The sequence below is a fragment of the Nelusetta ayraudi genome, unplaced genomic scaffold (genome assembly GCF_046127955.1).
Source record: "Nelusetta ayraudi isolate G7.1 ecotype Tasmania unplaced genomic scaffold, CSIRO-AGI_Nayr_v1 ptg000079l, whole genome shotgun sequence".
Lineage (NCBI taxonomy): Eukaryota > Metazoa > Chordata > Actinopteri > Tetraodontiformes > Monacanthidae > Nelusetta > Nelusetta ayraudi.
Genome location: NW_027466129.1, coordinates 1,884,287 through 1,907,268, shown reverse-complemented (window position 1 = coordinate 1,907,268; position 22,982 = coordinate 1,884,287). Strand labels below are relative to the sequence as shown.

Here is a 22,982-nt window from a genome sequence, read left to right as displayed (position 1 = left end):
CCGATTAAAACAATAAACTATTTAACAGGCGATGACGTCAGCAGGAGGCGCCGTGTTGCCAAACAACTGCGGGAGGTTTCACAGCGACAATTACAAGCAGCAAACAGAAGAAGAAAAGAAAAAAAACAAAACAGAAACCAAAAAGGACGTTAAAGTTTTTTTGTTTTTTTTTAAAAAACAAAGCAAAACAAAAAAAACGTCTGTGTTTGCGAGGCTACAGGAGGAGGGGGAAGGAGGAGTCGCGGAGGCCGCGCCCCTATCCCTCCCCCCACCCACTCACCAGCCAAGATGCCTTGTTTCCAAGTCCCACATTTGCTGTGTCTCAATTCAGGGTCTGCACCCTTCAGACCGAGTGTCCTCCGTCTGAAGGAAGCGTTCTTCGAGTACCCGGCCTAGAAGGACGGACCAAACCCCGCCTCCCCGGTAACCACTGGGGACGGTCTAGCCTTCGGCGTATTTCCTCACTGCGTCACGGCCGTTCCCTCCGGCTGGCCAACCCCGGAAGTTACGTTTTTATAGCAATCAAGCTAACCATTGGTTCGCCATCTAACGATGCCGTTGGATGATCAAATAAGTAAAATCCTATGTTAAAAACTGGATACTTTATGTGAAACTTCAATACTTGAATTTATACGTTGTGTCTTTACCAGTACATGCCACTCATTTCAGCTGACTTCCCAGGATCCTAGGATGCTTTGCAGCAGCACGCAAAGCATCATGGGATACACAAGTATGCGAAGGATAGTAGCGGTGCATCCTTTGAATCGGCTAAAACGAGTGCCTTTTGAGCATTTTGAGCGTCCTAAGCACCCTTGGGAATTGGGACAAGCCTTCGCGCAGTGCTATGACGCAACTTCCTTTCAAAATGCGCACTTCAAGGACGCAGAACCTGAATTGAGACACAGCAAACGTCTGCATCCTTGAAGTACGCATTTTGAAAGGAAGTTGCGTCATAGCACTGCGCGAAGGCTCCAATTCCCAAGGGTCCTTAGAATGCTCAAAATGTGTACTCGGAATGCGCACTTATGTATCCCATGATGCTTTGTGTGCTGCTGCAAAGCATCGTGAGATCTTGGGAAGTCAGCTGAAATTAGCGGCATGTACTGGTAAAGACACTTCATATAAATTTAAGTATTGAAATTTCACATAAGATTTGCAGTTTTAACATCAGGTTTTTATTTATTTGTATATCGAACAACATCGTTAGATGGCAAACCAATGGTTAGCTTGATGCTATAAAGACGTCCCTTCCGGGGTTGGCCAGCAGGGGGAACGGCCGTGACGCAATGAGGAAATTAACCGAAGGCTAGACCGTCCCGTGTGATTATGGGGAGGTGGGGTTTGGTCCGTCCTTCTAGGCCGGGTCCTCGAAGAACGCTTCCTTCAGACGGAGGACACTCGGTCTGAAGGGTGCAGACCCTGAATTGAGACACAGCAATAGTTTCACATACTAGTGCTGCCACCTTGTGGCGGAATTGGAAAATTTATTCATTTACTTGTGCATCCGATGAGTCTGTGGCGACAGGCAACAGATTAGGTCATGGGTGTCAAACTCTGGCCTGCGGGCTAAATTTGTCCCGCAGTGAGATTATATTTGACCCAAACTAGTATTAAACAGGACATGTACCGCTAACACAAATTCCAGTATGCTCTGCTCAAGTCAGGACAGGACATTCATTAAAGTTATTAGGACTTCATTGGTTTATTATCTTTTAAACTTTTTTTTAAACGTATTATTAGCCTGCCTGTGGAAAAAGGTTACTGTTGAAATTTAAATCAGAAGGCTGTAAAGAAAAAAAGAGGCATACGATTTATATTTATATTTGATTTTTTTTAATTATTTTTTTAATTTCAAAATTCGATTTAGCATGTTCCATATTCAGGTTGTTTGGGTCCATGTTTGAGTTTAAAACCTATGTTCTAGTGAGCCACCTTCATGTTTGTTCAGTTTGTTCAGGCAGCACAATGCTAACCAAGGTGGAGAAAACAACAAGGGGGGTGGAGGGATTGCTTGATAGTTTATTAAATCTTTTATTAAAGCCGACGCTCCGGTTTCCTACAAACAATGAAGGCAGCGGTTAAGTTGGAAAAACAGGATGGAATTAGAAAGATTTAGGAACAAATTCAGATTCAACGTCATATAAATAACAGTTTTTAAAAAAACAAAAACAAAAGAAACAACAGAATACCGAAAAAAGGACTTTTAGCTTCACATATTTACAGCAAACCCTTTTATTTTCCATTTCACTCACTCACTCACTCTCGCTCTCTCAGACACACACACACACACTAAAAAATACAGATCAAACTCATTTCTTGGTTCTGCTCTGTAATTCTTAACTTCTTTTATCCAGTATTTTAAAAAATGATTTTCATTAAAGAAAACTACATTTTAGTGAAACATTTTAAACATTTAAAAAAAAAAAAAAATTTGTCAGCCCCAAATTCCAGAATTCTAGAACTGGGATTCTGGCCTGTGTTGCTTTGTGGGATGAAGTTAAGAAGCATGAAGCAGAGCAGAAATAAAGGAGCTTTATTGTGAGTTGCAGTCCAGAAACATCAGTGGTGCTTCAGAGTCCAAAAAACCTCTGAGAGAAAAATCATTCATCGTTATTATTAATAAAATTGTGTTTCTTCCTTTTCAAATCGCTGCATTTCTTTATTTAAAAAAAAGTAACAAACTGCTAGAAAAATGACCAAATAAAAAAAATAAAAAATATATTTATTTTCGTTCGCCATGTTTTTTGTTCTGCCTTCACTCGTCTCCATCGAGTAATTAATATTTCCTTCGCAGGGCATAGCTGATCAAGTATGACTGGAACTTTAAAATCCATTGGCAAAGAACAACATTACCCAGCATGCTTTGCAACAGTGCAGAGAACTCCCGTTTTGAAGACTTCAAGACACTTTTTTACAAAGTCGATAAAGAAAAAAATAAAATCTCAAGAAAAAAGTTAAAGGCTCATAACATCTTCTGGTTGATGATTTTTTTTTGTTAGTTTTTTTTTTGTCGCGATACGTTTTCTGTCCTGTACAATTAAAAAGTCTCTTTATATCTTCACCAGGAAGTTGGGCTACAAAAAATAGTGAATTCCTGGAACAACATAATTTCACATTTTTGTGTATTTGTCCTGGTTTTCCTCCACTTAAACGAAATTAAAAAAAAAATCTACGTAAAAAAAGTGACAAAAACAGCGAAATATATATATGTACACAAGATGAACACTAATATTTACAACCGTTAAATAATCCCCTGAAGGCAGCGTCAGGTCACCAGTAACCAACAGTAAGCGAGACAAAGGGCCTGAAGACGAAGCGAGAAATCAACAAGTAAGAATTAATATTATTTTTGATCACAAGGGGGATTTTTTTCATATCAGAGTCGCTTCCATCCATCCATCCATCCACCCACCCACCCATCCATCCATTCATTCATTCACTCATTCACTCATTCACTCATTCGAGTTTTGAATGTTTAGAGTTTGTGATTGGACCAGACCAGTGTGTTTGACAAAGAAGAAGACGAAGAAAATCAAAGAAGACGAAGATGAAGAAAAACAAGAAGAAGAAAAGGTAAACAGGAAGCAGTGCGATGTGAAACAGGATGTGGAATCTCCTGGGAGTCGAACATCTGATCAACTAATAAATAATATTATGGATTCACTCTCCTCCTGACGCAAACACACACACACACGCAACGCTCCAGCTCCACAGCGTCCCAATGGGCAGCAGGTGTGTCCGTTACCTGTCCACCCTTAGCCCCGCCCCTCACACTCCTCCCGATTGGCTGATTAGAAACTCGTCTGTCCGTCGGTGGGCGGGGAAAGTTTTGGAGGAGGGAGAAGAAGAGGAGGAAGAAGAGGAGGGGGAGGAGGGGTGGTGGTGGTTGCTGTGGCGGCCTCGCAGCGAGGTGTTGTTGCCATGGTGATGGTGGTGTGGGGGGGCGCCCGGGGGCGGGGCCGGGTCCCTCAGGGAGGGCGGGACGGCCGACGACTTGATGGGGACGATGCGGGTGTCCATCACCTCGCAGTCCACCTGCATCATCATCTCATAGCCCCCCGGGGAGGAAGAGTTGTACAGACTCTCTGCGGGGGAGGGGGCAAAAATAATCATCAGATCAAGCAGTCAATCAGACGACAGCCCCCGACTAAGCGAATGACTGACTGACTGACCATTGACGGGCAGGGCCGGCATCACCAGGGACATCTTGGGTCGACCCGTCTTATTGTGCAGGATGGCAGGAAGCAGCAGGTGGTCCTGCAAGAGAGAGAGGATGATTACTGCCCCCTGGTGGCGGAGGAGGAGGTCAGGGAGGTTATTACTGCCCCCTGGTGGTGGAAGGAGAGAGGGGGGTGCTGCTGCAATACCCGTCTGAAGGAGACCACGTAGAAGGTGTCCTCTCGCCGGTCGATGGCGTCCAGGAAGTCGCTGTAGGTGACCTCAGGACCAGGAAGCACCTGCAGCTGGCTGCAGACACAAACAGGAAGTACCTGGCTGTTATCACCGCGAGCACTGAGCAGGGTTGCGTGTGTGTGTGTGTGTGTGTGTGTGTGTGTGTGTGTGCGTGTGGCCACCTCTCGATGGAGCGGTGGGTCTGGATGGGCAGGTATCTGGAGACGTTGGTCTTCCTCAGCTGGGCCTTCTGCAGGGCAGAGGAGGAGGAGGAGGGGGAGGAAGGGGAAGGTAAGGAGGGAGAGTGAGAGGAGTCAAATTGAGTTCACGCCCTCTGCTGCGACCAGGTGAGGCCAGCTAGACCACAGTTTCTCAACAGGTGGGTCGCAACCCACTTTTGATTGGGTCGCAGCTTCATGGGCAATTTCCCCCTTTATATATTTTAATTATAATAATAATATAATAAAGTAATTTATTTATTTATTTTTGGGAAAAAAGGGATTTTAAAATATTTTGTTATAAAATATATGTTATGAAATTTATTTCTATATAAACAGAAATAAATAAATCATTATATTTATTTATTTATTAAAAAGCAAGGTTGGTGCTGATGTTCCAGCAGATGGGATCCAGTGCTCTAGGCTCCTCCCACCTGAGCAATCTTGGCCTTCCTGGCGATCTTGGTCTTCCCTCCGGACTTCTTCCTCTCGATCTGGTGGCGACGGACCCAGCCCCGGAGCTCGTCGGCCAGCCTGCAGAGAGAGAGAGAGAGAGAGAGAGGGTAAGAGAGTGGGCGGAAGCGTCGGGCCAGGGCTGGGGGGCGGGGCCAGGGCTGACCTCAGCGACTCGGAGCGGTTGAACTGGCGGCAGTCGGAGGAGGAGAAGTAGCGGTCGACGTCCTGCAGCACCAGGTCCTTCATGTCACTGAACACCTCGCTCAGGTTCCTGCTGGACGAGGAGGACAGTGAACGCACCGCCGGAGGCTCCGCCCTCCTAAAGGGGCAGCAGTCATGCTCTGATTCAGCCGCTCACCTGAAGTGAAATGTCTCTGGGGCCTCGTCCCCTCCCTCCTCCTCCGCCCCCTCCTCCAGTGGGGGAGGCGACGGCGCCACCTGCTGCTGCTGCTGCTGCTGCTGCATCTCCAGCAGGCGGCGCCCCAGGTGAGGCACCACGCCCTCCTGCAGGTCCAGCGGCTTCCGGTCCGTGATGCTGGCGAGAGGGAAGAGAGTGATAGTAGAGTGAGTGAGTGAGTGAGTGAGTGAGTGAGTGAGTGTGTGTGTGTGTGTGTGTGTGTTACCTGACAGGGCCGAAGCTGAAGGTGATGAACAACAGGACGGCCATGACGCACACGGCCCTCTTGTTATTGGCCGCGTCTCCGCCCTGGGGGAGGGGACAGCCAATCAGAGCGTTGGGGTTAGAACCGCCGCCTCCCCCCCTTCTTCCTCTCCCCTTCCCCCCCCATCCTCCTCCTCCTTCTCCTCCTCCTCACCTCCTTCTCCGCCAGCCGCTCCCTCAGTGCCTGGTTCTCCCGCCGCAGCCGCTGGTTCTCCTGCTGCACCTCCCTCAGCTGGGCCTCCAGGTTCTGCAGGTACTCCTTCTTCTTCTTCCGGGATTGGCAGGCGGACTCGCGGTTCTTGATCATCCGCTGCTGCCGCTTCAGCATCTTCACCTGCAGGAGGAGGAGGAGGCGGGGAGGGGGAAGAAGAAGGAGGGAGGCGGGGCTGTGATGATGATGTCACCCTCAGAAAACGATGACAAGGGTAACTTTGAAATCACTGCCATTAACAAAAGAAACTCGACACCTGCTCAGGTGCGTTCACTTCCTGCCCAGCTCTGCCCCCCTCCCACCTGCTCCCTCCCTCCCTGGTGTGAGCAGGTGGGAGGTGTGCGGGCGGAGCTGCTCCAGTCACTTCCTGGAAAATCTTCAACTTCCTGTTAAGTTTTTTTTTTATTTATTTTTTTAGTTCCGGTACTCACGTCGACGTCTGGGTTGCCCACTAGCGCCGTGGCGGCTACGGCAGGGACGATGGGCTTGCTGGTGGGCGGAGCCACGGGGGGGCAGCTGGAGGAGGGGCAGGAGGAGGAGGAGGAGGACGTGGAGGAGCAGCCGGGCGAGACGGGCTCCACCTTGACGATGGCGGCGGCGGCGGGCGGCGAGGCCAGGCAGACGGGCGGAGTCAGGACCACTGTGGGCGAGGCCGGGGAGGGGGGGGGGGGGGGGGGGGGGGGCTCGGTGAGGACAGGAAGTAGGGCGGCGGGACTAGTGGGGAGGAGGGGAGTAGATACCTGGTCTGGCCTGGTCCAGGGGGGGCAGGCCCTGCAGGATGAGGGTCTTGGTGGTCTCGGGCAGCCCGGGCACACACAGGGGGCGCGGCTGGATAGGAGGCTTACTGCTGAGGATGGAGCTGGCCTTCAGGGCGGCCGAGCTAGGCAGCACTGGAGAGAGAGAGGAGGGGGGTGCAAGAGAGGCAGAGAGACAGGGGAGAGAGATGGAGAGGAAGAAAGTGAGAGAAAAGGGGGAGTGGGGGGGTGAGCGAGTGCATTGACCCCACGATCACGACGATGACGATGACGATGATGATGTCGCACCCACCTGCTGCCACCGGGGCTGCTGCCAGCACAGCCGGGAGGTGGGCGGGTCTCTGCTGCTGGGTGGGCGGGACCGCCGAGGTGGCCACCGTCACCTCCAGGGTGCCCAGCGGGGGGGACAGCACGTCCCCATACATGTAGGGGGGCGTGGGGGGGTTCTCCCCCTTCACCATCACCTGGAGGAGGGGGGGGGGGGGGGGGGGGACCGTAGCAGCTCCATCACTCCATTCAGACAGTGTCTTTAAATTCAGGATATTATGAATATTACATATGTAAGACGTGTGTGTCTAAAACGGTCAAAATATAGTTTTCAGCACCTGAGAGTCTGGAGACGAGCAGTTGGAGCCCAGCGAGGAGGAGGGGGGAGAGGGCGGCTCCGCCTTCACCTGGAACACTGCACACGCACGCACGCACACACACAGGTGAACCAGCAGAATACTATCACTCTATGTGTGCGTGTGTGTGTGTGTGTGTGTGTGTGTGTGTGTGTGTGTGTGTGTGTGTGTGTGTGTGTGCGCGTGTGTGTGTGTGTGTGTGCGTGTGTGTGTGCGTGTGTGCGTGTGTGAAACCTACACATGTCCACTGGCAGCGGTTGTGTGATGCTCATCTCAGTCTTTATCTTTGGAGTTTCACCTGCAGGGAGGAAAAACACATGTCAGGAACTAAAGTCACCTTCATCATGACTAAAACGATCACCGTCGTCATCATCATCATTGAGCCAGTGATGATGATGATGATTTCCCAGTGTCTCATCATCTGCTGCTCACCTGCCAGGAGGTTGTTGTCCAGGTGTTGCCATGGTGACGTGGGGTTGTCAGGATCCAGGGTGAGCACCAGGTCGGTGTCCAGCTGCACAGGAGAGAGAGGAAACAAACGGATGAAGTGTGTCTGTGTGTGTGTGTGTGTGTGTGTGTGAGTGAGTGAAAGAGAGAGAGGGAGAGAGAGAGAGAAAGACTCAGCCAACATCATCACCGAAGAAGAAGAAGAAGAAGAAGAAGAAGAAGAAATCAGTGCTCCTACATCAGGTTCAGCATCATTCTGAAACTGGATCCATGAGTCTTTGTGTGTATTTGTGCGTCTTTGTGTGCATTATTTGTGTACCGTGGCTTCATATTTGAGGCTGTGGCCGATGTCTCCGTCCTCGCCCTCCTCCATGCTCTCACACTGGTAGAGGCAGGCATCTGTGGAGGTCAGGGGAGAACACACACACACACACACACACACACACACACACACACACACACACACACACACACACACACACACACACACACACACACACACACACACACAGCTGAGTTCCCTCACACTCTACCATTACTCTGACTCACTACACATTTAAAAACTGGTCACATGACCACAGGCGTGTCTGAGTGCACAAGTTCACGGTTCAGTGCCGTAAAATTCACTGCATGAGTTGTTTTCCCCCCCCCCCCCCTCCCATCATGCACCGGGGCAGAGCAGGTCAGGAGGACACTGTGACAGCGGCGCTGGACTTTGAAACGGAGACAAACAGCGTTGCGGCCGTTTGAACGTGCAGACACGCGGTCATACGTGGATATCTGTGGACGACTGACTGGTGTTGTGATGAGGGCTCCCCCTTGTGGCCACCACCGAGCCTCTCTAACGATCTGCTGTCACTTCGGATGGAAACACCGTGGAGCTTCTCGGTTCATCTTGTTCTAAAGCCGACAAGTTTGTTTGGTGATTCAGCTTTTAAAAAAAAAAAAACACACAAAAAAAACAACAAAACTGCTGCTGCTGCAGGTGCAGTGCTTCAGGGCTGAACTTGAGCCCACTGACACATTCCTGCGCGTTAGCAGCCTTGTGAAGCGGTGAAGCAGCTGCTACACCTGCTCCACTAGGTTCCCCTGCAACCTCTCCCTCTACCTGCTCCGTCCCCACAGCATGGTCAGAACCCCGCACCTCCATCACACAGGTGCACGCTGGGGGATGCAGGCTGGGCCGCACTGACTAGTAGCTTGTTTCTTCTACTGCTGCTGCTGCTTCACCAAATGTGTTGTGACATGTGGCATTAAAGAAGGCCAAAGTGTGTGTGTGTGTGTGTGTGTGTGTGTGTGTGTGTGTGTGTGTGTGTTTTTAGAGTACACATCTCATACACCCACACAAATAACGATAAATAAATAATCACACTACATATGCTACATTATATAAATAATAATAACAATGATGAATAACGTGACTTGCTGCGTAATTTAATCACTACACACCTTCATTCGCTAAAAGGGGGGAACTATCCAATCTGAAAGCTGTCAACATGTGACGTGTTCTATTAAATTAAATCTCTTAATATGCAAATTTGACCTGGATTCCTAATTCCTAACTGCTATTTAACACTTCCTTAACATAAAGGGTTTTTTGTTTTGTTTTTAAAGTAAGAACGTTTAATGGAGCAAAACGAAGTATAGCTTGACTCTCGGTGGTACACGATGCACTCACAGAAGCTGTGGTGCTACTCTGGTGAAGTGCAGCTACACAAACTGTTTTTGTTTTTCATGAGAAACGTGAAAAATAAACCGTCCCATTCTGACCGCACACTTTTAATAGCACCCTTGTTTTTCCCCCAGCACAGCGTTCGCACAGACAAACCACAAGCATCGCCACAGAGATGAATTGAATGCACTTCCGGATACAAGCCAGCTGCCTACGATTCCTCCACCCGGACAGCCGAGGGAGCGGGGGGGGGGGTTGGTGCTCCAAAACAGGGCTCATCATCACGACACTACACCGGGGGGGTTTAGCTGCACTACTCACCCCAGTCTTCGCTGGTCAGGAGGTTATCAGCGAAGAAGCGAGAGTCCAGGTCCGAGAGCAGGTCCGCGCTCATCGCCGCACCGGCGGTGTGTCGGAGCCGAGTCGAGCCGAGCGGAGCTGCTGCAGTCAGTCAGTCAGTCAGTCAGTCACGGCGACGTGATAACGGCTAAGGCTAACTGAACACACACCGGCAGAGCCGAGCGCCGCTAGTTTAGCATCAAGCTAGCAGCTTGGTGTCTCCGCGGGGAGTAGCAGAGCAGCTCCTTAGCATCGGGAATATATAAATATATTTTTCTTCGATGTTATGATTCCTTTCCTTTTTTCCGAGTCCGTCTTTATTCTCTATCTCGGGCCGATCTATCGATTCCTCCCTCGGCTTTGCATATGACAGTCGAGGAAACTGCTTTTTCCGGAAAGTTCAAGCCCATCTGCGAGCGCTCGACCAATAGTGGCGCGCTAGATTTTGACTGACGGCTAGAGCGGCCAATGGGATGAGACATATCGCGCCCAGGGCAGATGCCAACATAGTACAGCCAGACTCGTACTGGAGAGGGCAGGTTTAAAAGGTGATTTGGTCCAATCAGAGGAGGCTCTTTTTGACAGACGTGTTAGTAAGCCACTCAGCGGTTGAGAAATGCGGGTCCTTTTTTATATTGACGCACTTGCCGTCCAATCAAGTTCAATTTATAGTGAAAACTACACTGAAAGCGAAAATCACGCTGATGCAAATGTCACGCCGTTAATAAAAACATATAGTTTCAGGAGGGACAAAAGGAGATAACTAATGCGTGTTTAGCGGTCGATCGTGTAAGAATCAGTGAAATTCTGCACTTGCGCGGCCAGGACGAGAGTGTTTTTTTTCTTTCTTTCTTTTTAGCCCTGATGTAGTTGGGCGGAGTTTTGTTTTATTACATAACTCCGGTGAGGGGCGTTTGAGGATCCCGGGCTTTGTTTTCGTTCGTCCCCCCCAAAAAAATGCTGGTGGTGGGTGGAGCAGGTTGCCTGCTCGTGTTTCACTGCAGCTGAAAAGAAATAAACCAAACACTTTCGCAGCTCACAGCAGGAAGAAAGCAGACCGGAGCCCGCAGGGCTTCATCCGGGCCGGAAAGCTGCGTTCACGGCTGGAAGATAGATAGATAGATAGATAGATAGATAGATAGATAGATAGATAGATACTTATTGATCTCCAGGAGTAATTCGCAGCTCAGCTCCTGTAAAATGAGACTTGAAAAGCTGTCAAGAGTCATTTTGACTCAAGAGTAATTTTACATTTTAAGTATTTATATATATGTGTGTGTGTGTGTGTGTGTGTGTGTGTGTGTGTGTGTGTGTGTGTTTTGTTGTTTTTTTTAAAAAAAATATCCCACTATTTAAACGTGGAACACATAACTTCCTGTTAGCTTTCCTGTCCTCTGATGGAGTACCTACAGGTGACAGATGTTTGATGATGATGATGATGATGATGATGATGATGATGATGATGATGGAGCTGCTGCTTGTTCACACAGCAGTATCTTTTTTGTTTCAAAAGAAACAAAAAGATAAAAAAATATATATATATATTTCTTGAAAAAAAAAAAAACCTTGAGAAAGTCTGGAAAATATTATTTTTCTCTTGAATATAATTGTTTGTATGTTTTTACAACTTGTGTCACTGCTGTACTCTTGCAGTTTTGCACTCCCGTTTGTAGCGTTTGCACTCAGTTTGTTTTACTCTTGTACGTACATGCTATCCTCACACCGTGGCGCCGCTGAGAAACGACATTTCAATGCTCTGTATATGTCGCATATATTGTAGGATTGACAATAAAGCTTCCTAGAACCTTGAACCTTGAAATTATTTGGTGTCAGTAATACTTACAGTATATGACACAACCCAGCAGCGTCACCCCTCAGTGACTGGTTCTCCTGGGAGTCTAACTGGGACTCAGTGGTGACTGACCAGCCCTGTGGAGGAGCGTCTCTGTCACTCACTCACTTTGGCCTGTCAGTAAGAGCGGCTACAGCCGGGTGGCGCTGCACCGCAGTCACCAGTTTCCTGCCACAATGCCCAGTCGGACGACCTGCTTCCTCCGCTCGCTGCTGCTCATCTGCTGCTGTTGCTGCTGCTGCGCTGGAAACTGCACAGGTACGGCGAAGGTGTGAGACTCACTGCACTGCTGCCAGCTGACTGGTCTGGAGCCACTGAGGGTCATTATTCTGCAGGTGCTGTCGTGTTATTTTGACTGAGATGCTGTGGATGTGCAGTATTTAGTCATGACCAAACACAAGGAGGAGTGTGTGTGTGTGTGTGTGTGTGTGTGTGTGTGTGTGTGTGTGTGTGTGTGTGTGTCTGTTTTCGATTCAGAAAGCATCTGATTTTATCTATCTATGTAATTATTAAGTAATTAAGTAATTTTAGATATCAAATTATATTATTTGACTCTTAGTTTTGGTTATGTTCTTGATTACTAGTGTAGTTTAAAACACACACACACACACACACACACACACACACAATGACCTTAAAACTTAAAACAAAACAACAAAATAACTTTCTGAAATGTCTTCTAGAGTGGATTCTTTTGAAGTTCTTTGTAAATTTCTTTCTTTCTTTGTGTAAAGAGGCAGATAGTATTAGATTAAATGATACTTCTTTCTGTTCCCTTTCAATTAAGGGTTGGGAATGTTTGTGTTAGAATGTCATTGTTTTGTTTCAACTGAATAAATGAAAAAAAATTCAAATAATAAAAAAAATAGACCATTCATTTAAAAAAAAAAAAAAAAGAAAAGAAAGCCCCCTGTGTGCCGTGAGTGTGCTTTACCGCCCTGAGCTTTGAATGGAGTGTGACTGGACCACAGTGAGTCTGTTTCCACCAGATAAAACAGGAAACCAGGCTAAAAACATACTATCAGCAGGAAGTGAGTTACACACAGCTGAATCATCGTGAGACTTTGCCCCGAGGTGGAAAACATTTTTCTCAATAAATGAAGATCCTGCAGTTACATGTTGTAAAGCGTCTGAAATCAATGGTTTCTGCTTTTTTTTTTTTTTTTTTTTTTTTTTAATAGGATTCGTTTGAATTGTTCTCATATTAAATTATCCCTCAGTTGCAAAAAAATGTATTTTCATCTTAACTTTTTTATGAGCACATTTAACACATTTTAGCGATCAGATGCTGCCATATCTGCGAGCTCTGATGTTGTGTACCAGCGTTGTGTTGGATTCAAAGATTCAATGATTTTTAATTGGTCACGTGTCACGTTACACGGCAGTGAAATGTTGGTGTGGCTGATCATGCAACAAGCAATAAAGAAAGTGTGAAGAGTCTAAAAAGTGGCAAGTTAAACATACATTTTACAAACAGACAAAGTTAAAAAGATTTAAAAAAGATATGGCAAGTACAGAGAAGGGTTTTTGAAGTACTATGCAATGCTATATAATATGATATAGAATAATAGCGACACGGTGGCGCAGTGGTTAGGGCTGCCGCCTCACAGTAAGAAGGTCGTGGGTTCTATTCCAGGCCTCGGACCTTTCTGTGTGGAGTTTGCATGTTCTCCCTGTGTCTGCGTGGGTTCTCTCCGGGTTCTCCGGCTCCCTCCAAAGTCCAAACACATGCACGTGAGGTCAATTGAACACTCTAATTTGACCGTAGGTGTGCATGTGAGTGTGAATGGCAGACCCCTGTGACCCTGAGCTCGGGAAGAAGCGGGTATGGAGGATGGATGGATGGATGGATGGATAATATAATAAAACTGTGGTAGGAAGATGGAGAGAACCCATGCAGACACAGGGAGAACATGCAAACCCGAGGCCCAGAATCAAACCCGAGACCTTCTTGCAATGAGGCAGCAGTGCTAACCACTGTGTTGTAACATCGAGTAAAATAATAATATTAGCAGGAGTAGTACAGGACAGCACATTTTACTTCCTTTGCCTCCTTTTCTTTATAATTCACTCTTTGCACTTGTTTTAATTCTTCTCTTTGCAAATGCAAATTTCCCCAATAAATGAAGGCATTCTCCTCCTTCTTCTAGCAGTGATAATAATAATAGTTCAGTAGTGTTACAATGTTGTGTTACATCAGGTGTTAGGTGGTCTTTTTCTGTGCGGGCAGGTCATGAGTACAGGGTGACTGCAGGCCGGACGCTGCTGCTCCCCTGCAGCAGCAGCAGCAGCAGCAGATCCTCCATCCTCCTCCAGCGGTGGAGCTACCGGCGCGCCGGCGGGAGGCGGGACTTGATCCTCACCTGCTTCAGAAACGGGTCGAGTCGAGCTGAGAGACAGGACGGAACACGGCTCAGCTGCAGCCAGAGGGCGCTGCAGATACAGCACCTGCAGCGAGGGGACGCTGGTCTGTACCAATGCAACAGGGGCCGCTGGGACAGAGTGGTCGTCGTCCTTTCCGGTGAGCCCCGCCTCTCCCATCTCATTGGTCCATTTGGGGAAGGAAGGTGTTTTTTTCTGTGAAAAGAGAAACTTTTATGTTTTTGGGGGTCTTGGGTTTTTTTTTTCTTTCAGCGCCGACACAGTCGAGCAGCGTCGAAGGGAGCCGCAGCTCCACCATCATGATGGAAACAGGTTGGACGTGTTCACACTGACACCTGGAGTCACAAACCGGTTTCACACACAACAGAATCAAAAGCAGTTGAATTTCTGCTCCAAAAATCATAAACTTTGCCACATTTCACGACTTCAAAGACAGTTTTGGACGTTCTAACTTGTTCAAGGTGCAGGAAATCACTGTAAGTGTGTGCGTGTGTGTGTGCGCATGTTGTCCAGATGGGGCGGAGTCAAAGAAGGAGAAGAAGAAGAAGAAGAAGAGGAAGAAGAAGAAGGAGCAGGTGGAACAAGGTAGGTACTGCCCACACTGCAGCACCTGACCTCTTGACCTCTGACCTCTGGCCGGAGTTTGGTCTGACCCCTGCTCTCATGTCTCCGCCCCCCCTCCTCCATCCCCCAGTCCTGCTGATGGTGGCTGTGGGCTTCCTGGCGCTGCTGCTTGTCCTCCTGGTGGTCGTCTGTGTCCTGCTGAGCAGCATCAGGTGTCGCAGCAGGACGACGGAGCAAAGAGCAGGTTCATAGTGTGTCCACCGGGGGGTGCCGTCCACATCCAGGCTTTATACTTCTAGAAGTTGGGGGGGAGTGGAGGAAAATGAAAAAAAACTAATGGTGGGACTTGATTTAAAAAAATAATAATTATGGCCTATTTAATTAATTAATCATAATTAATCGTATTTTGATCGCATATATGTAATATATGTAAGTATATATACATGTGTATATATATATACTTACTTACATTGTTGCATCTGAACCAGGTCCCTCTGCAGTCTCTCAGCAGCAGCAGTCGGAGCAGGAAGAGGTGGAGCTTCAGCCCTGCAGAAAGACAGGTGTCACTCCACATCACACCGTCTTACTGACTGTGACCTCAGCTGACTGGTTGGTCACCTTTCACCTGTCACTTGTCTGTCTGCAGAGGGGGCAGCAGTCCCAAAGCGCCCCCCTGTGGCCAAGGACTCAGTTCACTACGCCTCCCTGGGCCGGCGGGGCTGGAGGGAGCGACCTCAGAACCAGAACCAGAATCAGCACAGCGTCATCTACTCCTCCGTCATCACCGGGACCAGATAGACCAGCGGACCTCAACTGCTGAAGCCTCAGGACCAACATCTTTTTTGTTTCCTTCATGAAGCTGCCAAGACCCCGATTTATTCCAAAAAAATAAAAATGCAAGAACTTTCTTTACCATCTAGTCAAGAAATTATTGAATAGTGTGTCCTGCATCTTATATACATGTATAGATTTTCATATATACTGTACATATATGTCATACATATATATATATATATATATATATATATATATATATATATATGTATATATATATATATATATATATATATATACATATATATATATATATATATATATATATATACATATATATATATATATATATATATATATATATGTATATATATATATATATATATATATATATATATATATATATATGTATGTATATGGAGAGAGGGACAGAGAGAGAGAGAGAGAGAGAGAGAGAGAGAGAGAGAGCAACCTGGACGGGCAGCTGGCTGCCCTCTAGTGGATGTTGTTGTTTTTGGTATTTTAGGTTCTGCAGTGATACTCTGACTCTGTCGAGCCTCTAGGTGGCAGTGTTGGAACAGTCTCCCCCTGTGGCCCCAGTGGCTTCAGGGGTTTGTAGTACCACAAGTCCCATGATGCTATGTATAGACTAATCGAGAGTAATGTCGGAAAAGTTTCATCTTTTTTTATTGAACTCTTTGACTTGTAAAAACGCAGCTTTTAAAAGCATCGGAACAATAAGAACATTTAAACATTACAGTGAACTTTAGAGAGAAAAAAATAGGCTCAAATGATTCAGGATCGTTCATTAATACTCAGCTGGGCTTGATTTCACCTTCTCTCTGTAAATCCATCAACCAACCGGTTTCAATCAAGACAGAAGACGACGCGTGTGAAACAGAAATAAGTCAGTGAAAGAATCAGAATCATCAGATACAACCTGAAATAGCAAAGGAAAAAAAAAACAGCTTCAGCAGGAACCACTGGGGTGAGAGTCACACTGCTGGCCTCCCGTCTAGTGTGTGTGTGTGTAGCAGGTGTCACAGTGCAAGCACATTAAACAGGAAGTGTGTGTATCTCTCGCTTGTCATTATTTAAAGGGACAGTACACCCGCCAAAAAGTTTTTGATTTTTGCACTGTCCCTTCAAGGTGGGATTCTTTTTTTTCCGTGTGTGTTTGTTTCCTGTCAGTAAACATGCATCCAAACAACAAATCAACAACAAGAACAACCAAGCAGGTGGCTTCTTTGTATTGTTTTCACTGAAGACAGAAGCGTCAGCAGCATTTGACCTCTGGGTGACCTCTGGTGGGTGACCCCTGGGTGACCCATCAGTGCTCCGTCTCCTCCATCACCTCCATGAGCAGTGTGCGGGGCCCCGTTAGGATGAGGTGGCTGACGCTGCGGTAGTCCAGGTCCAGCACGTTCAGCCCGTTGACCGAGACCACAAACTGGCGCACCTGGAGCCGGGAGGGGGGGAGGGTCAGGGGGAGGAGCTTAAACAACCTGAGCCGCAATCTGTGATGATTGGTAAGGCACTTATATATACAAATATATGAAGCCAAAATAGAAGAAGCTGATACTGCAATTAGCGATGCTAATTTTGTTAGCATTGTGAGTCATGGCCCCCAACCCACCCTGTCCACACCCACCTTGAGTCCGGCTGCCGCCGCCGGGCCACCCGGCTCCACCGCCTGGATGTGGCAGGGCCGACCCCCCCGCACCACGAAGCCCCAGCCCACAGCGTCGCCCACCACCTGCAGGGCACAGGTCACAGGTCACACACACAGTGCCACTGTGAGAAACAGTGCCGCCTGCTGGTGGATGTGCTGTGGACGTACGGTGCAGGTCCTCTTGACGTACGGACCCCCGGGACGCTGCAGCTCCTCCGTGCTCACTGGCCGCTTCAGTACTGCACAACCAGTAACACACAACACATGTCAGCAACACACACACACACACACACACACACACACACACTTACTCACAGACAGGCCCCCTGCTGGCTGGTTGCAGAGCTCCATAAGCCCCACCCCCCTCTTTGCTAGCAGCTCAGACTTTCATCAAGCTCTTTTTTTTTTTAAAGTTTCTGTGGGACTGAAGGAAGTTCTTGTCTATTCGGGAGGGTTTCTACACTTTTTAAAAAAGGGGGTGAAGCATCAAATTATACCTGATTTTGGGTTGGAGAGTGGCAGCCAGGAGGAGGAGCCCAATCCTCTCCTGCAGTATCTGCTGCCGTCGCTGCAGCTCCTCAGCCGGGCGGCACCATGTCCTCCACCTGGTACTCCTGCAACTTCTCCTTCGCTTCCTCCTCCTCCTCTGGCTCCACCTCCTTGTCTTGCTCCTCCTCCTTCTCTTCCTTCTCCTCCTCTTCTTCCTCCAGCAGCAGCTCCTGGGCCTCCTCCATCCTCTCCATCACATCCTCCAATTGCTGACTTCACCTCCTTGGAAAGAGACACTGAAGGAGAAGCAGAGAGACAGAAAAGTCAGGAACCCAGCGTGACCCACTGTCTTCAACTGGAGCTTCTCCACTTCCACAGTGCTGGACGGTCCCACCAGGGTCCTCAGACCACACTTCGAAACACACTGCCCCGCATTGCACAACCAGTCCAGACAAGTGTGAAAACTCCTGATAATTACCAGGGTGCACCAAAGCACATTTGAGTGACAGGCATCGTCAGGCATCGGCGTCGCTAGCTGAGGAGCTAACTAACGTCATGTTAGAGCAATGCGTCTCCACAGCTAACCACACAGATGCTAGCTGTGAAGCTAACTGGCCTCTGGTTAGAGCACTGATGTCTGCACCACCACCAGCAGCAGTAGCAGAGCATGCAGACTGAGAGGTAGTTAGCATTAGCGACAGCCCTGCTGGGTGTCTTGTTGAGGAGTGAGAGGTCGCCCCCTGCAGGCCGGCAGGTGGTGGTGGCAGATCAGACATTGATGTGTAAGAAGCTGTGGTTTTGATCTGGGTCACCTGATGACTCAGTGACTCAGCGATGATAGCGACGTGATAATAAAGTGATAGAGAGTGCTCTGTTTGCTCTCCAGTCGCCGACTAATTGGCTGCACTTCCTGTTTGGAGGAAAACAAATCAATCCGCCATCATCACCAAGGACAATGAGTTTCAATGTGGCCAAAACTTAGTGAACAGGTCCAGAGACTCACCTCTCCTTCATTTAAATCACAATGGTGCATACTGTTTACTGCAGGTGGCCACAAAAGAACAAATACAAGTCTATTGACGATTGATTATTTAAAAATTAAAAAAATAAAAAAAATTATTGAGAGAATAAATTTAAAATAATTCACATTCATAACCAGTCCATCACTTTTAGCAGCCTTTTTTTCAGCTTTTTGGCCTTCAGACCAGCATCACTTGTGATATTCAGGAAACTTCTTTCAGTCCATTGACATACATTTCAGAACCTCCTCCTACCTGCAGTACGAGGTCCCATCAGTCCACAACGGGCCAGTCTGCAGCTCAGACTGCCGCTGCTGCTCCTCCTGCTGCTGCTGCTGCTGCTCCTGCTGCTGCTGCTGCTCCTCCTCCTCTTGCTCCAATTCCTCCTATTTTTCTTCTGCTGTTCCTGCTCTTGTTCTTCTTGCTCCTGCTGCTGTTTCTCCTGCTGCTGTTCCTCCTGCTGCTGTTCCTGCTGCTGCTCCTCACCTCAGTCTGGAGTCCATTCACTCACATCCACCAGCCATCTGTCTGTCTGTCTTTCTGTCTGGACAATCAGCTGCTCAGGCGGGAGTATGTGTGTGTTGTGTGTGTGTGTGTGTGTGTGTGTGTGTGTGTGTGTTTGAGCTAAATATTAAACCTCTGGACAAACAGTAGCGAGGGAAAAGGGGGGCAATACATATACACCGCTTTCCTCATGTACAGTGGCTTGCAAAAGTATTCAAAGCCTTTTAACTTCTCCACATTTTGTCACGTTACGACCACAAACATTCATTTATTTTATTGGATTTTTTTGTGAAAGACCAACACAATGTGGCATACAATTGTTGAAAGAAAATTATACATGATTTTTTTTTTTTTTTTTTTAACAAATAAAAAACTGAAAAGTGTGGTGTGCAAAAGTATTCAGCCCCCTTTTCTCTGAGTGCATCCAATTGCCTTCAGAAGTTGCCTGATGAATGCTGAATGATCGAATGTTGACCTAATGACTAAACAGAGTCTACCTGTGTGTAATTTAATCTGAGGACAAATACAGCTGTTCTGTGACGGCCTCAGTGGTTTGTTATGAGAATATTGGGGAGCAAACAGCATCATGAAGTCCAAGGAACACACCAGGCAGGTCAGGGATAAAGTTGTGGAGAAATTTAAAGCAGGCTTAGGTTTTCAAAGATTTCTCAAACTTTGAACTTCTCACGGAGCACTGTTCAGTCCATCATCCGGAAATGGAAAGAGTGTGGCACAACTGAAAACCTACCAAGACACGAGAGCACTGGTCAGAGATGCAGCCAAGAGGCCCATGGTGATTCTGGATGAACTGCAGAGATCCACAGCTCAAGTGGGGGATTCTGTCCACAGGGCAACTATTAGTCGTGCACTGCACAAATCTGGCCTTTGTGGAAGAGTGGCAAGAAGAAAGCCATTGTTAAAAGAAAACCATAAGAAGTCCTGTTTGCAGTTTGCCAGAAGTCATGTGAGAGACACAGCAAACATGTGGAAGAAGGCACTCTGGTCAGATGAGACCAGAATTGAACTTTTTGTCCTAAATGCAAAACGCTATGTGTGGCGAGAAGCTAACACTGCACATCAGTCTGAACAAATCAGCCCCACTGTCAAACATGGTGGTGACAGCATCATGCTCTGGGGGTGCTTCTCTTCAGCAGGGACAGGGAAGATGGTCAGAGTTGATGGGAAGTTGGATGGAGCCAAATACAGGGCAATCTTGGAAGAAAACCTGTTGGAGTCTGCAAAACACTTGAGACTGGGGGCGGAGATTCACCTTCCAGCAGGACAACGACCCTAAACATAAAGCCAGGGCTACAATGGAATGGTTTAAAACAAAATATTCATGTGTTAGAATGGCCCAGTCAAAGTCCAGACCTAAATCCAATCAAGAGTTTGTGGCCAGATCTGAAAACACTCTCCATCTAATCTGACTGAGCTTGAGCTGTTTTGCAAAGAAGAATGGGCAAAAATTTCAGTCTCTTGATGCGTAAAGCTGGTAGAGACGGACTCCGAAGGACTTGCAGCTGTAATTGTAGCAAAAGGTGGTTCCTCAACGTATTGACTCAAGGAGGGCTGAATACTTTTGCACACCACGCTTTTCAGTTTTTTATTTGTAAAAAATAAAAAAATAAAATCATGTATAATTTTCTTTCCACTTCACAATTGTAGGTCAGTTTGTGTTGGTCTTTCACATAAAATTCAAATGAAATATATTTATGTTTGTGGTTGTAACGTGACAAAATGTGGAAAAGTTCAAGGGGTATGAATACTTTTGCGAGCCACCGTCTTGGAGAAACGATGGCGAGACTTCAGCAGCTTCTCTACATTGACTGACCACCACAAGCGTTTCAATCTTTTGTTCCACTGTTTTGAAATGTGTTTGGTTTTTGCTCACTCATCCACGCGAAAACATTAAAGCAGGACGGGAAAAATGTTAGCAGCCCTCCAAAGTTTAAAGCAGGACAGAATGATTCGCTTCCAACCTCAAAGTCAAGAAAACTCTTGAATTCAACTTCATAATCTTTGATAAACATAATTCAAATCCCAAAAAAACATTCAGTCAACAGCAGGGAGGATGTTGATCCAACAGGAGGAGGAAGCAGAACCAGAGCTGGACTAAGTCATATCTGAACCTCCAGCAACCCAAACCAACCTGGACTGAGCCTCTAGGCTGGCAGTAAACAGCAGCAACAGCAGCAGGTGGAGGCTGGAGGCAGTGGAGCGGCAGCCGGCGGTTGCTAGGCAGACTAGAGAGGAGGAGGAAACACAGGAAACTCAGGAGTCGCTCAACCTGGTGGAGGAGAAGAACCGGGACAAAGGTGAAGGCAGAGCTTCACACAAGTCAATGAGAGGCGACCACACACACACACACACACACACACACACACACACCACAAACGCACACAGTGTCAAACAGTCCAGCTCCATCCAGGAATTGAGCACTGAGTCAACGGGTGGTGTGGGGGGGCAGGGGTGCTGGAGAGGGGTGATGTGGCCGATGATGACATCGTCATCATCAATGACGACGACGACAACAACGACAACAACAACAACACCACGCAGGCAGCAGACAGAGTAAACAAACATTAGCCAGCGTTCAATCTGAGTTTCCTGATCAGTGATAAATCAGCTGCGATCAGCAGTTGCACTGCCAGCACAGCTGCTGCAGATAGCAAGGACTACACGTAAACACACACACACACACACAACATGAAGTGTGTGGCGCTGTGATGCACCAGCAGAAGCAAACGTGAGTGTGTGTGTGTGTGTGTGTGTGTGTGTGTGTGCGTGTGTGTGTGTGTGTGTGTTCTTATTCTCTGTTGCCCTCTACTGGAAAAGCCTGAGTCCTCAGACTGAGGAGCCTGACTGATTGATCCGAGATCCAGATCTCATGATATATTCTTTTGAGTAGTGTAGATTCGTTTTTCTGGACTAGTGAAAAAAAACAACTGAAGTGAAAGGAAAGATAAGTTATATGTATATATATATATATACATATATATATATACAGCTCTGGAAAAAATTAAGAGACCACTGCAAATTTCTCAGTCGTGTTACGCTATAAAAAAGCCCTTCATTAATGAGAAGCAAAGAAGAGCCAGGCTGAGGTTTGCAAATGACCAGAAGGACTGGACCATAGAGGACTGGAGTAAGGTCATCTTCTCTGATGAGTCCAATTTTCAGCTTTTTCCAACACCTGGTCGACTAATGGTAAGATGGAGACCTGGAGAGGCCTACAAGCCACAGGGTCTCGCACCCACCGTGAAATTTGGTGGAGGATCTGTGATGATCTGGGGGTGCTTTAGCAAGGCTGGAATCGGGCAGATTTGTCTTTGCGAAGGACGCATGAATCAAGCCACGTACAAGGTCATCCTTGAAGAAAACTTGCTTCCTTCTGCTCTGATAATGTTCCTCAACTCGGAGGGCTGTTTTTCTAGCAGGACAATGCTCCGTGCCGCACAGCTAGGCCCATTAAGGTGTGGATGAAGGACCACCAGATCAAGACCCTGTCATGGCCAGCCCAATTTCAAGACCTGAACCCCATTGAAAACCTCTGGAACGTGATCAAAAGGAAGATGGATGGTCGCAAGCCATCAAACAGAGCTGAGCTGCTTGAATTCTTGCGCCAGGAGTGGCATAAAGTCACCCAACAGCAATGTGGGTGGTGGAGAGCATGCCAAGACGCATGAAAGCTGTGATTAAGAATCAGGGTTCTTCCATCAAATATTGATTTCCAAACTCCTCCTAAGTTAAAACATTAGTATTGTGTTTCAAAAATAAATATACACTGCATCTTTTTTTGTTATTTTGACCATTTGTCATTTTCTGCAAATAAATGCTACAATATTTTTATATGGAATTTTGGAGAAATGTTGTCAATAGTTTAAAGAATGAAACAAAAATGTTTTTTTTCCTCAAACACATGCCGATAAATAGTAAAATCAGAAAAACAGAT

The 22,982-nt window shown here is 47.1% G+C and overlaps 3 protein-coding genes across 5 annotated transcripts; 1 reads left to right on the top strand and 2 right to left on the bottom strand.

The window, feature by feature from the left end:
• Positions 1–1,999: 1,999 nt before the first annotated feature.
• Positions 2,000–10,187, bottom strand: atf6b (activating transcription factor 6 beta). 2 transcript variants are annotated; one of them, XM_076043983.1, is made up of 17 exons: positions 9,757–10,187; positions 8,083–8,162; positions 7,749–7,830; positions 7,555–7,614; positions 7,299–7,375; positions 6,986–7,157; positions 6,679–6,828; positions 6,370–6,578; positions 5,882–6,061; positions 5,690–5,772; positions 5,425–5,601; positions 5,230–5,340; positions 5,045–5,144; positions 4,575–4,642; positions 4,368–4,467; positions 4,173–4,257; positions 2,000–4,085 (listed from the first exon to the last, which is right to left on the bottom strand). In XM_076043983.1, exons 1-17 carry the CDS (start codon positions 9,827–9,829, stop codon positions 3,769–3,771), a joined length of 2,124 nt encoding a protein of 707 aa, XP_075900098.1. In that variant the 5' UTR covers positions 9,830–10,187; the 3' UTR covers positions 2,000–3,768. The 2 variants fall into 2 exon arrangements, with proteins under 2 accessions (XP_075900098.1, XP_075900100.1); XM_076043985.1 differs by having other exon boundaries at positions 5,230–5,337; positions 9,757–10,186.
• Positions 10,188–11,733: 1,546 nt separating this feature from the next.
• Positions 11,734–15,475, top strand: LOC142900179 (uncharacterized). Of its 2 annotated transcripts, none has more exons than XM_076044316.1 (7): positions 11,734–11,884; positions 13,857–14,147; positions 14,261–14,320; positions 14,522–14,593; positions 14,703–14,816; positions 15,061–15,132; positions 15,219–15,475. In XM_076044316.1, the coding sequence occupies exons 1-7, from the start codon at positions 11,803–11,805 to the stop codon at positions 15,368–15,370; spliced, it is 843 nt and encodes a 280-aa protein (XP_075900431.1). In that variant the 5' UTR covers positions 11,734–11,802; the 3' UTR covers positions 15,371–15,475. The 2 variants fall into 2 exon arrangements, with proteins under 2 accessions (XP_075900431.1, XP_075900432.1); XM_076044317.1 differs by having other exon boundaries at positions 11,735–11,884; positions 15,073–15,132.
• Positions 15,476–16,011: 536 nt separating this feature from the next.
• On the bottom strand, positions 16,012–19,059 carry LOC142900032 (DEP domain-containing mTOR-interacting protein-like). Its single transcript, XM_076044047.1, has 5 exons — positions 18,782–19,059; positions 17,516–17,803; positions 17,187–17,257; positions 16,998–17,102; positions 16,012–16,805 (listed from the first exon to the last, which is right to left on the bottom strand). The coding sequence occupies exons 1-5, from the start codon at positions 18,798–18,800 to the stop codon at positions 16,677–16,679; spliced, it is 612 nt and encodes a 203-aa protein (XP_075900162.1). The 5' UTR covers positions 18,801–19,059; the 3' UTR covers positions 16,012–16,676.
• Between the last annotated feature and the right edge of the window lie 3,923 nt (positions 19,060–22,982).